Source organism: Orcinus orca, chromosome 1 (genome assembly GCF_937001465.1).
Source record: "Orcinus orca chromosome 1, mOrcOrc1.1, whole genome shotgun sequence".
NCBI classification, from domain to species: domain Eukaryota; kingdom Metazoa; phylum Chordata; class Mammalia; order Artiodactyla; family Delphinidae; genus Orcinus; species Orcinus orca.
The window spans coordinates 166,971,780-166,987,187 of NC_064559.1; the positions used below are offsets into that span (position 1 = coordinate 166,971,780).

Genomic DNA, 15,408 nt, shown 5'->3' on the forward strand with positions numbered 1-15,408 from the left:
GCCTTTGAGATGAAAACGTTCTACCTGATCTTCCTCAATGTGGGTGTGTGTGTGTGTGTGTGTGTGTGTGTGTGTGTGTGTGTGTGTGTGTGTGTGTGTGTGTGTGTGTGTGTGTGTGTTTTAACAGCCTGTTCTCTGACATCTGGAAGGTACACATATGGTGTACATTTCACAACCAATCGAACAGACTGGGATTCTGAGCAGTCTTTTGTCTGACTGTGCCAATTCTCAGGGGCTTTTGTCATCTGAACCTTAGTTGCGTCAGCCTGTACAACAAAGGCCTTTACTTTCTTACGCTATTTTTGGGAGTACACTTTCCAGATCTTGTATAGGCAGCATCCTTCACACTCTCCTGTGGGGATGCCTCTTGCATCTTATTGGCTTGAGTCACTATTAGGATATATCTAGTTAATGGCCAGACAATGGATCTTTTAAATTGGAGAAAATTCTAAATTGGTATATTTTTTAGAGAGCTCTCATTATAAACAAGCTATTTTATTGGTACCTATGATAAAGCCAAATTAGAAGGTGGAAAAAATATATATGTAAAATGGTTAACCTAAGAACTCCTTAGTTTGTTTATTTAATTAATTTATTTCATTTTGGCCACATGGCTTGCAGGATCTTACTTCGCACCCGTGCCCTAGGCAGCGAAAGCGTGGAGTCCTAACCATTGGATCTCCAGGGAATTCCCAGAACTCCTTAGTTTAAAACAAAAAAAACAGTTTGGGAAGCCTTATTTGTGGTCTCTGCTTCCCCTCAGTGGGTCTTACAGATGCCAATAAAAACATTAGGATAATTAATGTTAATTAGGTTGATTAACAGGGAAGTAAGAAAAAAACTGAAAAGAAAGTCTAGAGACTTCTTCCCAACAAGGTGGAAATTTTAAAGGGTCTCATCCCAAATGGATAAAGAAATCTTTAGATGGTTATTAAGAAATGGGATAAATAAAATGAACATTAATAGGATTAAAAAGGTTCTGATACAACACTACCTAAGGTTGGATGGGCCAAAGGGACCCTCTATTGGTCCCCAACATTAAAGGGCCCCAAACAAGTCTGTTCTATTTACCCCAGTTTAAAAACTATGTGTTGTGTGTGTGTTTATGTATGTGTGCGTATATATATATATATATATATATATATATATATATATAATATTTATTTATTTAAAAGCCTAGAAGAAAACTACACTGAGGTACCTGACCAACTATTACTTGGGGCAACAGTTAGGCCAATTAATCAAGTTAAAAGATTGACAAAAAGGCCTGAGTGCCTTGGCTCAATCTCTCACTGGGGACCCCAGAGCCTTTTATACAAAAATAGATTAAATGGTTGGGGGATAAAAAGAAAAGAAAGCTTCTGGGACTGTTGTTAAGACCAAGGCTTGTCGATCGGATCCTGATGGAAACTAGTTAAAGGTATAAAAGATGACAGAATAGGGCTCCCCTGGTGGCGCAGTGCTTAAGAATCCGCCTGCCAATGCAGGGGACAAAGGCTTGAGCCCTGGTCCAGGAAGATCCCACATGCCGTGGAGCAACTAAGCCCGTGCGCCACAACTACTGAGCCTGTGCCCGAGAGCCACAACTACTGAAGCCCACATGCCTAGAGCCCGTGCTCTGCAACAGAAGACACCACAATGAGAAGCCAGCACACCACAACGAAGAGTATCCCCGCTCTCCGCAACTAGAGAACACCCGCGCGCAGCAATGAAGACCCAACGCAGCCAAAAATAATTAATTTTTTTTAAAAAGTTGACAGAATGGAGATGAAAGTTTATATAAATTGGTATATTTAAATGGGCTTTATGTAAGATGGTTATATCCCTTTTGCCTAATTATATTGTAGGATAGACATTATGTCTCACTGGGGAATGCTTCCCCTGCCTATTTTAAGACAGCGTATATAAATCTGCCCCTCAGACAATATTAATTAAACATACTAAAAGACACCAGCAAGGTTACCTGAGCCCACACTATATGAAATAAAACCTGGGAGTTAATATTCAGGGGCCAATAAAAATAATAATGGAGATTTTTGCTCTGGGTTTACCCTATACACTCAGAAAGAGAGCCTTGGTTGAATGCCTTGTGCAAACTTTTGAAGGCATGATAAATTGAACCCTAAAGTTCTAGAACACAGAACTCTTAATTTTCAGATAGTTGGAAATTTTCTCACTGATATAAAAATGCAAATTAAAGAAAATATAGTTCGGCCAATCAATCTTTTAATATCATTTAGGCAGCAGACCAGTTCTTTAGAGAATTTAAAGCAACTGTCTTTGTGTTGCAAACCTCTACAAATCAGAAATGTAAATACAGCCCACAAACACCTGAGACTGAGCCTAGTTAGCTCAATCAGGTAAAACCTGAAACCAAATGAGACAAAAAGGCTCTTTTAAACTCAAACTGCTGGAAAGGCTCCCTCACTCAAAATCTAACTTATAGCCTCCTTAAGGGATTTATCAAGGACAAATATAAACCTTAAGTCTTTTCCGCACATAGTATAAGCCTTAGTCATCTGAGCAAATAAATTTAACTTATTCCAACTGCTATTTATAAACTAGTAAGTTTATAATACCTGATTCATAACTACATGTTAAAGCTATGAGATCTCTAGTTTTGTCTGTTTATATGTCTGTGTGTACATTATATATACAAGATGTCTCTACCTCTGGAAAATATTATCAAAATTAAGTTTATAAAAGAGCTCATTTAATTGACTTAAAAGTAAGCACTTACAAATTAAATTTTTCTAAATATAATGGAAACTGGCCAGAATGAGTTTCAGGTTCACATGACCTAGGAAATATTCAATATTAAATTGTATCTGGTAATAGAGCTAGCTTAAGCTTGTTGGTTTAATCAATATAGACATAGACATACCTTACTTTTATTGTACCTAGGTTAACTAAGTTCATGTTATTTCTGTTGCAGAGTTTATCAGCAAGAAAAATTAACTTGGTATTGTTGACTGAAAAAAAATGCACAACCTAAAAGTTGAGAATTATGTTTTATTTGGAGGACTTGCTGAGGACTAAGCCTGGGAGGCAGCCTCTTAAGTCCCTGCTGAGGACTTAAGCCTGGGAGGCAGACAGCTCTAGGAACTGCTCTGAAGAGGTAAGGGAGGAGCCAGGATATATAGTTTCTACATAAAACCAGGTAGTCGGAACATCGAAAGATTACTGTTAAATAAAAACAGACATCTCAAGTTAATGAATTTAACACTTTTCTATGTATGGGAAGATGCAAGAGTCTGGGCTCACTGAAATCATTCCTTTGATATATATGTTATATCTTAACTATCTAGGGCCAGTATCCTGTTTTTTCCTCCATCCTGAATCCCCTCAGGGTGCACAGTCAGGGGCAGCTGCAGTGGCTGATGCCTTGATGGCTGCAACATCCTCTGTTTACTGATAATGGCAGGTGACATTCTTCATCTGCAGTATGATGATATCTTCGTAAGTTATAAAATAAAGGTAAATGAGACAAGAGTTTACAGGTGAACTCTTAGGAATAATTATGTTTTGGGTATGTCTATCTATAGTTTCTCCTGATTTTTGGGAGTTTTGCTAAGTTAAATTAAATGATGAGAATTCACTGACTATCCAAGTCATTTCAAATAAAATACTGGAACATTAATTGCTAAACAGGTCTAAACTTACCTACTTTTGTCTCCTTACAAGAGGGAAACTAAAGATGTCTGGGTTTATTAGACACGTCTTGTACTACACTGAGGAAAGAAATTATGCTATAAGATATATGTTTCTAGAGGTTCTAGAATATTCCCAAATTTGCCAATCAGGAAATGCTAGTATAACAAACAGTTCACAATTACTTGCTGCTTGTCAGTTTTGCTAGAGATTAAGATTTTTAAAGGTTAAAACTGTAATATGTAATTAAAGGCACTAAAAACAATAAGGGAAATGTTTCAGTATGCAAGTAAAGTACGATGTGTGTTTTCAGCAAAAGAAGGTATGAGGAATGGAAATACATTTTAAGGGGAACAAGTGATTTTGTCCTAGAGCTGGTTGTTTCTAGATGGAAAAATAAGGAACAAATTAATATGGATACAGAAAGTTGTGGAAGGTTTGTAGAAAGGAAGCCCTGAAAAAGGAGTTTTGCACATGGTCAGGCTGGGACTAAATTAATGAGGTAAATGAATTTTGTTATTAAAAGTAGGTTGGGGGGCTTCCCTGGTGGCGCAGTAGTTGAGAGTCCGCCTGCCATTGCAGGGGACACGGATTCGTGCCCCAGTCTGGGAAGATCCCACATGCCACAGAGCGGCTGGGCCCGTGAGCCATGGCCGCTGAGCCTGTGCATCCAGAGCCTGTGCTCCGCAACAGGAGAGGCCACCAACGGTGAGACGCCTGCGTACCGCAAAAAAAAAAAAAGTAGGTTGGTGCAGGACTAGATTTGGTTCCTTTCTCTATTAAGAGAAAAAAATTTTCTTGGAATACTGTTTTTGATAACAGATTATATGGGTTTCTTTGCCTTTAGGTGATGGGTATTTCCTTTTGAAATCTTTTTTTTTTTTGTCTGCATTGGGTCTTCGTTGCTGCACGCAGGCTTTCTCTAGTTGCGGCGAGTGGGGCTACTCTTGGTTGCGGTGTGCGGGCTTCTCACTGTGGTGGCTTCTCTTGTTGTGGAGCACAGGCTCTAGGTGCACGGGCTTCATTAGTTGCAGCACATGGGCTCAGCGGTTGTGGCACGTGGGCCCTAGAGCACACGGGCTTCAGTAGTTGCGGCATGTGGGCTCTAGGGCACACAGGCTTCAGTAGTTGTGGCACTCAAGCTCAGTAGTTGTGTCTTGCAGGCTCAGTAGTTGTGGCGCATGGGCTTAGTTGCTCCACAGTATGTGGGATCTTCCTGGACCAGGGATCGAAGCCGTGTCCCGTACACTGGCAGGCGGATTCTTAACCACTGCACCACCAGGGAAGTCCCTGTTTTAGAAATCTTTTGTCACTTTGGTTAAGTGAATAAGTATTATTTCACAATGACCTATGATCCTATTTGACCAAGTCAAACCTTTTAAAACCTTTTTGATATTCTTGACACACTTCCCAAATATCTAATTCTAACTGAAGTTCTTTTGACCTCCAGCTAACTCTGGGAAGCTTCAAAGGAACCCTGAGGCATCTCAGAGGAATATTAAACTAATTAGGTTTATTTGGTATGTTAAATTACTTGAAAAACATTGTCAAGTGATTGGAGATAAACCTTCTTAGATTATGCTGTGTGGGTAAATGTTAATATAGATATTCCAAATTTTATATGGAATTCCTAAAAATCTGATTGTCCTGGTATGTTATCAGTCATAATTCTAATTATTATCTTAAAATGTTGTATGTCACAGAAATGACCAAGTTTCTTGTCAATTACATTGTAATCAGATCTTTAACCATGCCATTTTAAGTCTTTTGTCATTTACAGACAATCACTGTTTTACTTTGATGCTTTTATAAAATGAAAATCTTCAAGAAGATTCACAAGGACTTTGAAAAATACTAATTTCTGATAACTTTTAGATCATACCACTGAAATGGGTAAGAAATTACAAAAGGGGCTTCCCTAGTGGCGCAGTGGTTTAGAATCTGCCTGCCAATGCAGGGGACACGGGTTCGAGCCCTGGCCTGGGAAGATCCCACATGCTGCGGAGCAACTAAGCCCATGCTCCACAGCCACTGAGCCTGCGCTCTAGAGCCCGTGAGCCACAACTACTGAAGCCCACGCACCTAAAGCCCGTGCTCTACAACAAGAGAAGCCACCACAATGAGAAGCCCGCTCACCACAGCGAAGAGTAGCCCGCGCACCACAGCATAGCCCCCACTCACCGCAGCTAGAGAAAGCCTGTGCGCAGCAACGAAGACCCAATGCAGCCAAAAATAAATAAAATAAAATAAATACATTTATTTTTTAAAAAAAAGAAATTACAAAACTCTAATGGAAAACCCAATGCCTCCATCTAGATCAACAGGACATAATTACATGGGACTGAATGAACTGATAAATATGATTTATAATTTTATGACTTTTTATGAAATATACCAGCTTTTAATCTTGGCTTTCCAGAAAAGCTTTCCTCTTATGGCAACCACGACCTACAACAAATTGAGAAAGTATACCTTTGTAAACAAAGATGAAACATTAATTTTTTTCTCTCTACCTGATTCCTCCTGCATTTGGCTTCTCCAGCTGGCTCCCCTGTGGACCTGATGGCTTACTGTGACAATATTACAACTAGCTATACTAACCATTATTTTAACTTGCTCTCTTGTTGTTTTCAAATTATTTATACCTTGTGCCTCTCTTTGCTGCACTACAACTTTATTAATTTACTAGCTATATTACTTATATCCTGTCTGTTTTATAAGATTGTTGTCTCTTGCATTACCCAATGTGTAACCAGGCCTCCAACAAAATTAATGATGGTTAAACATCTTGAGGCAGTTGATCATATATACAACTCTACACAGAATAATTGTAATAGTGCAACTCTAGATATGGGAAGAAGCAACAAGGGAAAACATTTCCTGAATAACAGACTAGTAAGACAGGTGATCCAAAGAATTTAAGATTATCAGTAGGACCTGATCCAAAATTAGCACATTGAGTAGCCTACCAACAGGCTCTCTGCCTGATCTAGGAATGAGCCTTCCTAGCGCAGTGGGAAAAAATTGGTCATGAAATGCCTCCCAAACATTGGTCGAATTTATGATCAAGAGGAGGCACTGTGGACAAAGAATGTAACCTGCCATTTCAGTAAACAAAGAATTTTGTGGGCATCAAGCCATCAGCCACTGCAGCCACCCTGATGGTGCATCCTAAGGGATGCTCAGCATGGAAAAAAACAGAATACTGGTCCTACAGTTAACGTGTATATCAAAGGAATAATTTCAATAAGCCCATCTCCCCATATAGAAAAGCACTAAATTCATTAACTTGAAATGTCTGTTTCTTTAATTAGCAGTAGTCTTTTGATGTTCGACCACATGGGTTTTTTTTTTTTTCCTATATCTTTGCTTCTCCCCTACCTGCTCAGAACAGTCCTTCAGAGCTATCTGAGAGGCTGTATCCCAGGCTTAAGTCCTCAGTAAGTCTGCTGAATAAAACTTAATTCTCAACTTCTAGATGGTGCATTTTTTTTCAGGCAGCAGTTCTTAGAACATATTTTAAATAGCTGGTTCAAAGTTTTTTACCTTTTAAGTCTCATGTCTGGGCTTCCTCAGGGACAGTTTCTGTTGATTTTTTTTCCTTTTCTTGTAATTTTTTGTTGAAAACTGGACATTTAAAATAATATAATGTGGCAACTCTGGAAACCATATTCTCTCTCTCCCCTCCCCAGTGTTTGTTGTTGCTGTCACTATTGTTTGTTTAGTGACTTTTCTGAACTAATTCTGTAAAGCCTGTATTCTCTGTTATATGTGACTACTAAAGTCTCCAGTTAGCTTAGTGGTGAGATAATGACTGGACAGATTTCCCTAAACGCCTGGAGCCAAAATGTCTCCCAGTCTTTGCCAAGGGGCTCTGCAGTCATGTTTGGACAAGGCTTCAACAATCACCCCAGCAGTTAACAATTCAGCCTTAGCCTTCATTTCCTGCTGGCACAAAGCTTCCAAATCAGCCAGAGGTTAGAGCTTAGGACATTCTTAGATCTTTCCTGAGCACATGCATAGCAAGAGCACATATGTGACCTTCTAGATTCCCAGGAATATGTTGGAGCTTTTCAAAGCCCCTACAGAATCTCATTCCCCAGCTTTTCCTTTTAAGTTTTCTGGTAAGCCTATTATTTGCCTCAGGGGGTTTCCACTGCCTCAGGCAGATGCAATCTTAAATAACTGCCTCAAATTGTTTTTAACAAATGCCTCCTACACCAACACTCTGTGAAAAAGCTTTTCCTACTGGGATAGCTTCAAGATGTGTCAAATAAAAACAACTTGTAAGTGGGATCTTCTAGATGGTCAAATAATGACAATCCTCTGGGAATGGGGCTTTGAAGGAGCTCTAATCCTGTTCTGCCTCTGGTGGCTGCCCGGCTGCTCATTTTCACCATGATCGTGGGCTGTTGGCTTTCAAGGCTACTATGCAACTAGGGAGGGAGGAGATGGGGATAGGGCAAGTTAAAAATGCCACAAAGCTTGCTGTTCTTACGGAGGTTCAGCCATTTTTCTTGAACAAACACTACCCAGATTGCTGCAAGCCTTCCATTCATTTCAGAGTTATGGAAAAGTTGATTGAGCATTTTTGCCCATTTTCCATGGACTTTATGGAGAAAATTTTTCCGGGTCTTTAGTTGGCTATTTTTGCTGACATCACTTCTCTTTACTGATTTATCTACTTAAGTCTATCAGTTACTCTGAGAGAGGGATGTTAACATTTCTACCTATTTATACATTTGTCTCTTCCTTCTGTGAGTTGTCAATTTTTGCTTCATACATTTTGAAGTTCTATTATTAGGTACATACACATTTAGAATTGTTAAATATGCTTGATAAACTGACCTTTTCATCATTAAAAAAAAAAATGCCTTGCTTTATCTCTGGTAACAGCCATTGCCTTGAAGTCTATTTTGTCTGATCTTAACATAACCATATGGGTCTATTGCTCACATATACCAAGCACATGGGAATCCAAAATCAATTTATACTCAGATAAAAGGGTATAATCCTGATACTCTGCAAGCAATGTCACCTATACCTAATGTCAGGCTTTTGGGCCCTGAAATCTCCTTTAATTATGCTGCAGGACCTAAAAGCTTTCATTTAGGTCGAACAAGGGTTTTTCTGCAGATAAGCTCAGCGATGGCCTTCCACAGTAGCCCTCTTGATCTTCTCTCCTGTGTATACCACTCCTAGAAATTCTGGCCCACCCCTAGTTGCCTAGGCTCAGAATTCTGTTATTGAGCCATGTGGGTCCACACATATCTACTTTTGTAGATATGACCAAAATGACCTCTGACTAACTTATCCCTGTTCAGGGCCCGCTCTAGGCTCCCTTGGCACTGAAAATTCCCATTCCGTAGTATAAGCAGTGAACCTAGACCAGGAATCAAGAGAACTCAAGTCTGGATTTGTACTGAACAGATTTGTGAGGCAATAATGCACAGGACTAAGAATGTGGACTCTGGAGCCAAACAGCCTGACTCTGAAGCCCAGCTTCACCAGCTGTGTGACTTGGGCAACTTCCTGATCTCTCTGCTTTAGCTACCTCACCAGTGGAAGGTGAATTAGAACAGTGCCTCTCTTATAGGACCGCGTGCGGTTCAGATGGATTCATATAAGTAAAAATTTTTAAATAGCACTTGGAACATACATACAGTAAGTGCTATCTAAATGTTGGATTTTTTTTTTTGGTAGTGTTGGCAGTCTGTTATTACAGACTACAGAGTTAATTTTATCATCACTGTTGCTGTTATGTGCCAGAAATGTAGCATTTCATGAGCAAGTTATAGGTGTCTTAATGCTGGGAGTTACACAGTATTATAGAAGCTTAAGATTTTGCTTAAATGTTTAACTGTCCTTTCCCCTCCTCTCTTTCAATAGCTATACTCAGTGTGCAGACTAGACTACGGCACTAATCTATTTATTCAAATCATAATAGTCATAAATTTATCAAGTACTATGTATTCTTCCTTGCCTCTATCGTATTATAATTATTTATGTACTTGCTTGTTTACTTATCTGTATCCTCCAGAGTGCCAAGGGTAGGGACTGATTTTGGGTTTTGTTTGTTTTTGTTGTTTGGCTGGCTGTTGTTGTTTTGGCTGATCCCACACATGGCTTGTGGGATCTTAGTTCCTGACCAGGGATTGAACCGTGGCCCTCGGCACCAAGTCCTAACCACTGGATCGCCAGGGAATTCCCTGGGTTTTGTTTTAAAGAAGAAAAAGTTTACAATGACCCAAGATACAATCAGGGAAATGCTAATTAATTAATTAATGCTAATTAGCAAATGCCAATTGGCTGATTTTGCCACCAACCTTCAACTTGTCTGCTTTAGCCCTCATTTCCAGAAGCTTCTTCTCTGTGGCATCTATCTGCAGCCCCTCATTGCACCAGTTCACAGCCTCGACATAGTTTTTCAGTTCCAGATGGCATAAGGCACCTGTAGAACCCAGCACCCTTAGTATCTGTGGACAACAGGCATGGGAAGAGCCATCCTTGAAAGGGACCCCCAACCTTAACCAGCTACCAGCCAGTACCCTGAAGGGAAAATGGATGATAAAGACCCTTGTAGTACATTCCCCAGACAAGGAAGACTATTTCTTGTATCTTAGATCAGAAAGATTTCTAGGGCCCATTCAGCTCAAAACTCCTGTAAGCCTTTCTGGTATCAAGGACTCTTAAAGTAGGGAAGGCTACAGCTTAGTGGCAAAGAACACAGTCTTTGGAATCAGACAGATCTGGACTGGAAATCTGGCTGTCATTTACCAACTAAACATTAGACAAAGGACTGAGCATCCCTGAGCTTCAGGTTCCTCATCTATAAATGAGAAGAATAAAGTTCATCTCAGATGACTTTCTTTAAATGGAGAGAGAAAGCAGAATTTGTCTCAGTCATTCACAAAAGCAATGGCAAGACCAAAGACATTAGGTCTCTCCTAAAATTGTTCTTGATGGCTACCAGTTTAAGCTGCCTCTCCTTTAATCATGTTTTTTCTCCAGTTAGCCTCTTTGGGCTTTCCACAGAATTTAAAAATATCAGAACTGTAAGGGCTTAAATGTCAATAGAATCCAACCTGATCTTCCAGAGATGGGCAAACTGATACTCAGAGTGGGTGTCTCGCCATGGTCACATGGTAAGGTAAAAGTGACAATTCAATCAAAGTACAGACTTCCAGCCTGTGGCAAATTCCACAGGACTATACTCAATTTACTTGCCCATCTTTGTTTAGTACCTCCTTTCCCTACAGCTGAAGGACCTAGATCTACTTAAACCCCCTAACCATGATTAATTAAGCAATAACTTTGATAAAGCATTTTAAGTTGGTCATGAGGATACAGAGATTAATATGTAATGAATAAATTAAAGTTTACAAATCACCTTTGAGCTTCTCAAAGAAAAGGTGAAGTATAAAAGTAATAAAAGCACTATTATTACACACAAAGGTCAGACTACAAGAGAAAAAATAATCTGGGAAGATCTCAGCATTAGAGTTAGCAGCCAAAGTCCCATAACTTATCTTTTAATTAACATTAACACGGCATTTGAAGATCTTGCCTTTCAATCAGCTAGTTTGGGAAAAAAATTAGAATGTGGCTTTTAAAACTGCTTTATTTTAATTAATTTTATCTTTATTAATTTAAAATGAGGAGTTTCAATTTCTCTACAAATTCTTAAAACAGAGGGTTGGATTATTCTCTGGGGAATTCTTTTAAAAATGGCATGTTGCTGTTGACAAGGACTTAATATCAAGATGGCAAAAATAAGGTGACTTCATTAGTATCTTAGCACCTTCATATCAAAGCTTAAAATACTTCTGGTGCAGTGCATGCCAGCTTTTCCGCGATGACAATCATACTACAGCTCTACAAGACTTACCTCTTACTATTGCTTTCAGGTGGCAGGGTTTTAGCTTCCTGGCAGCTGTCACATCATTGAGAGCAGAACGAAAATTGCCTAACAAAACACCATTTAGTAAAAGAGAAAACACGTTTTGAGATCAGATTACTTCCAAAATTTTGTGTGTAGAAACAAAAACACTCTTGGACAATCTTGGAGAGATAAAAATCAGAGCAACTGTTTATATTGGGCTGGCCAAAAGGTTCATTCGGGTTTTTCATAACATCTTACAGAAAAACCTGAACGAACTTTTTGGCCAACCCAATACAAAAAAATAAAGTTGTGCTCATCAAGCACCTTAGAAATGTTTACAGCATCAGGCAACCCACCGAACAACTATAAATGGCTAGTAAGCATATGGGGAGATACTCAACATCACTAATGATTAGAGAAATTAAAATTAACATGAAATTGGTAAAAACTAAAAACAAATAATATCCAATATTGGTGAAGATATGGAAAAAGGACACTCTAAGAGTAAATTAGAGAGCATATTGGCATGCACTTTGTACGTACACTTTGACCCAACAATACTCTTCTAAGAACTGATCCTTAAAAATGCTTGCAAGACAATAAAGATGTTAAAAAAAAAAAAAATGCTCGCAAAAAAACAAAAAAAATGCTTGCAAAAATGTAAAAGGATAAATGTAAAAGCATGTTAACCACTGCATTACTTTTAATTATGAAAAGCTGGAGATAACCTAAATACCCTCAATTTAGTAATGATGAAATAAATTATGGTAAATCCATACTACTAAACACTATACAGCTATTAAAAAGAGTAAGACAGTTCTGCATGTAAAAGCAGGGTAGGATGTCTGTGCTATATTATTTTAAGTGGTGGGTCAATGTGTATAGAAGCCCATCTTTATAAAACAAACCAATCTAAATATACAGACACAGGTACACACACATATATATCTGTAAGTGCATTTAAAAAAGGTGTGCAATCATACACACTGGTTATCCAAACTAGGAGGCATGAGATAGACTTTCACTTTCTAGTTTATACTGTAAGTATTACTTAACAGCTTGGTATTTACCTATTAATTTCACTTCTAAAACTCTAGCCTGGGGGTCAGCAAAATTTTTCTCTAAAGGGCCATATAGTAAATATTTCAGACTTTACAGGCTACATATGGTCTGTTATACATTCTTCTTTGTTTTACAATCTTTTAAAATTGTTTTACAAGAGGTCAGGGATCCAGATGTGGTCTGTGAGTCATAGTTTGCCAAATCCTGAAGAATAACCAGAATTACTGGAAAAACTTTATCACTAACTTTGTTCATTTTTGCATTACTTAAAAAAAACCTAGGGCTTCCCTGGTGGCGCAGTGGTTGAGAATCTGCCTGCCGATGCAGGGGACACGGGTTCGTGCCCCGGTCCAGGAAGATCGCACATGCCATGGAGCGGCTGGGCCCGTGAGCCATGGCCGCTGAGCCTGCGCGTCCGGGAGGCTGTGCTCCGCAACGGGAGAGGCCACAACAGTGAGAGGCCTGCGTACCACAAAAGACAAAACAAAACAAAACAAAAAAACCTTAAAAGCAGCTATATACTCAACAACAGCAGAATAGTAAAGCAAATAGTGTAAACCCTGGTATGTCCATATGATGCAACTTTATGTAGCTATTAAAATAGTATTCACAAATAATTTAATGACAGGTGAAATTGTTTATGTTATAAAATTAAGTGAAAAGAACTGAATACAAAATTGGAAGAACAGCATGATCCTAACTATGGAAAAAATACATATAAGAGAAATCCAAAAACTTCTGGTAAAAGGCAGTAGACTGAACACATGCAGTTCAACCCCTACCACTTCCCCTCTGCCACAAAAAAGCCATAAATCCACAGAAACAACAAGAATGAGAACAACAGAGAACACATTTTAAAGCTGGAGAACAAAGAGACACAGGCTAAATGCCTAATTAGGTTTGAGAAAACTGACTTCTAAGCCAGCAGAGGGAAAACTCAAAGCTACCAAGCTATACTGTAGAACCCACAAAGTACTCAGGACTAAAGAATCAACAGCACCAGGTACCTCCGGAAGTGTGGGTAAAGGGGTCTTCCATTTAGTGTATTCTGAATCAAACTTGATTCCACATCCTAACGATAGCACTGTGTACCCTTCAACAATTCATTTTACTACATTTATTACTACAGTTTCTTACTCTGCTAACTAGGGATAAAGCTGTTAACCTCATTTATCTTACATAGCTGCTATGAGGTCAAGAGGGATAAAAAAAAATGTGAAAGTGCTCTGTAAGCCATACCAGTGACATCATTTAAGGAATGTCTCTGAATATTACACATTTGCTCCTCTGGTTATCACATTACATACAGTTTTTTTCTTTCAAGGTGTTTTTGGTCTTATTAGCCCTATACATGACATTCTTTAGTTCCCCAAGGAAAGGAACTATGTAGCTCTTATTCACAGTGCAGTGCCTACACACAGTAAATGCTTTCTATTTACTGACTGAATAGGTAAATAAATTAAACTCCTTTAGGGAAAGGTCAGGTCTTAACTCACTTCTATGATGCCAGTGCCTAGCATGGAACAAGAACTCAGTTTGCTCAATGAAGAAAATGTATTCCTCCAGAAGTTAGAAGAGTGGGTTTCTAGTCAAGGTTCTGGCACTAACCAAAGGGGTCGCTCTCTGGGCCTATGTAAAATGAGGGGGCTGGTTGGCTCAAATAACCTCTAAAGTTCTAAAGGAGAAGACAGCTGGAGCGGCCTATGATTAGAAAGAAACTCTGCTCCAATGGTGACAAGTCCCAACAGACTTATCCCAGCTAGACTTGCAAGGCTTATTGTCTACCAGCCCCTCAGAAAAGGCTGAGGTCACTCCCAGGTCCTCTCTAAAACTCTGTGATAAGAAACATCGGTCTAATACGACCAAGACTATAGTCACCAACAATAATGCCACCCAAACAATTAATCAGTGTTTCCCAAAGTCACGTCTGCAGAACAGTCCTGCATGTTAATAAGTGTTACTTGAAAAGGGGGCTTATAAAACCTGAGAATCACAGGGTAAGGTTCTTTGCTGTAGGTTTTCTCAGCATTAACATACTAATGTGCACTGCGAATCTCCCATGAAGAAGCAGCACTGTCCAAATTTACTCGTTCCAAGAATGTTTTACTTCAAAGGTCCCACAGAATACTCTTTGAGAAATTCTCCCTTGTATTAATACAGTTTCTCTCACACAAAGAACTATTGCCTTAACCCTTCTAGCATCCTTGAGAAGAGGCCAGAAAAAAAATTTTTTTTGAGAGAGAGAGAGTAGAAGCATTTGGGCTCAAAAATTCCAGATCATAACAACTCATGTATTAAGGTATTTGATGTTACTCATTTGGTTCAGACAGTAAGAATTATACAACCTACCCGGTTTCCCTTTTCACCAAGTCTATCTAGAAAAGCAGAGTTCAGTTAGAGTAAGCTATCCTAGGCTTCTGGGATAAGCAGCTCCTCTTCCGCCGACACTCTCAAACCCTCCACTAGCCATCATACAGTTGTTTTTATCATAAGTTAATTTTTTAAAAAGTACTAAATAATGGAATAAATTACCCAGATAGTACTGTGCTGCTGCCCGGTTGGAATAAAGAACAGCATTCAAATCAGGGTCTGCACATTTCTTCTTTAATCCTTCAGTGTACGAAATCACAGCTTTCTTATAGTCTTTTTCTTTAAAGTAATCATTGCCCTCGTCTTTAAAGGTCCTGGCCTGTTCTGCAAAAAAGAGAAAAAATGATCACTATTTCCTATTTTTTAAAGGGCTCATTAAAAATAATTCTAAATCATGCAATAATGTAATATATGACAAACAAAAACAAGAAACCAATAGGGAA

General features: G+C 38.9%; 1 protein-coding gene across 2 annotated transcripts in view; it reads right to left on the reverse strand.

Moving 5' to 3' along the window:
• TTC4 (tetratricopeptide repeat domain 4) overlaps positions 1 to 15,408 on the reverse strand; it is a 39,050-nt gene that overhangs the window by 21,446 nt on the left and 2,196 nt on the right. For both annotated transcript variants that reach the window (XM_033435429.2, XM_004273807.4), the window contains exons 3-5: positions 15,128 to 15,289; positions 11,540 to 11,617; positions 9,978 to 10,102 (exon numbers count right to left, since the gene is read on the reverse strand). In XM_033435429.2, the coding sequence (XP_033291320.1) occupies positions 9,978 to 10,102; positions 11,540 to 11,617; positions 15,128 to 15,289 (365 nt within the window). The remainder of the gene's footprint in view (positions 1 to 9,977; positions 10,103 to 11,539; positions 11,618 to 15,127; positions 15,290 to 15,408) is intronic.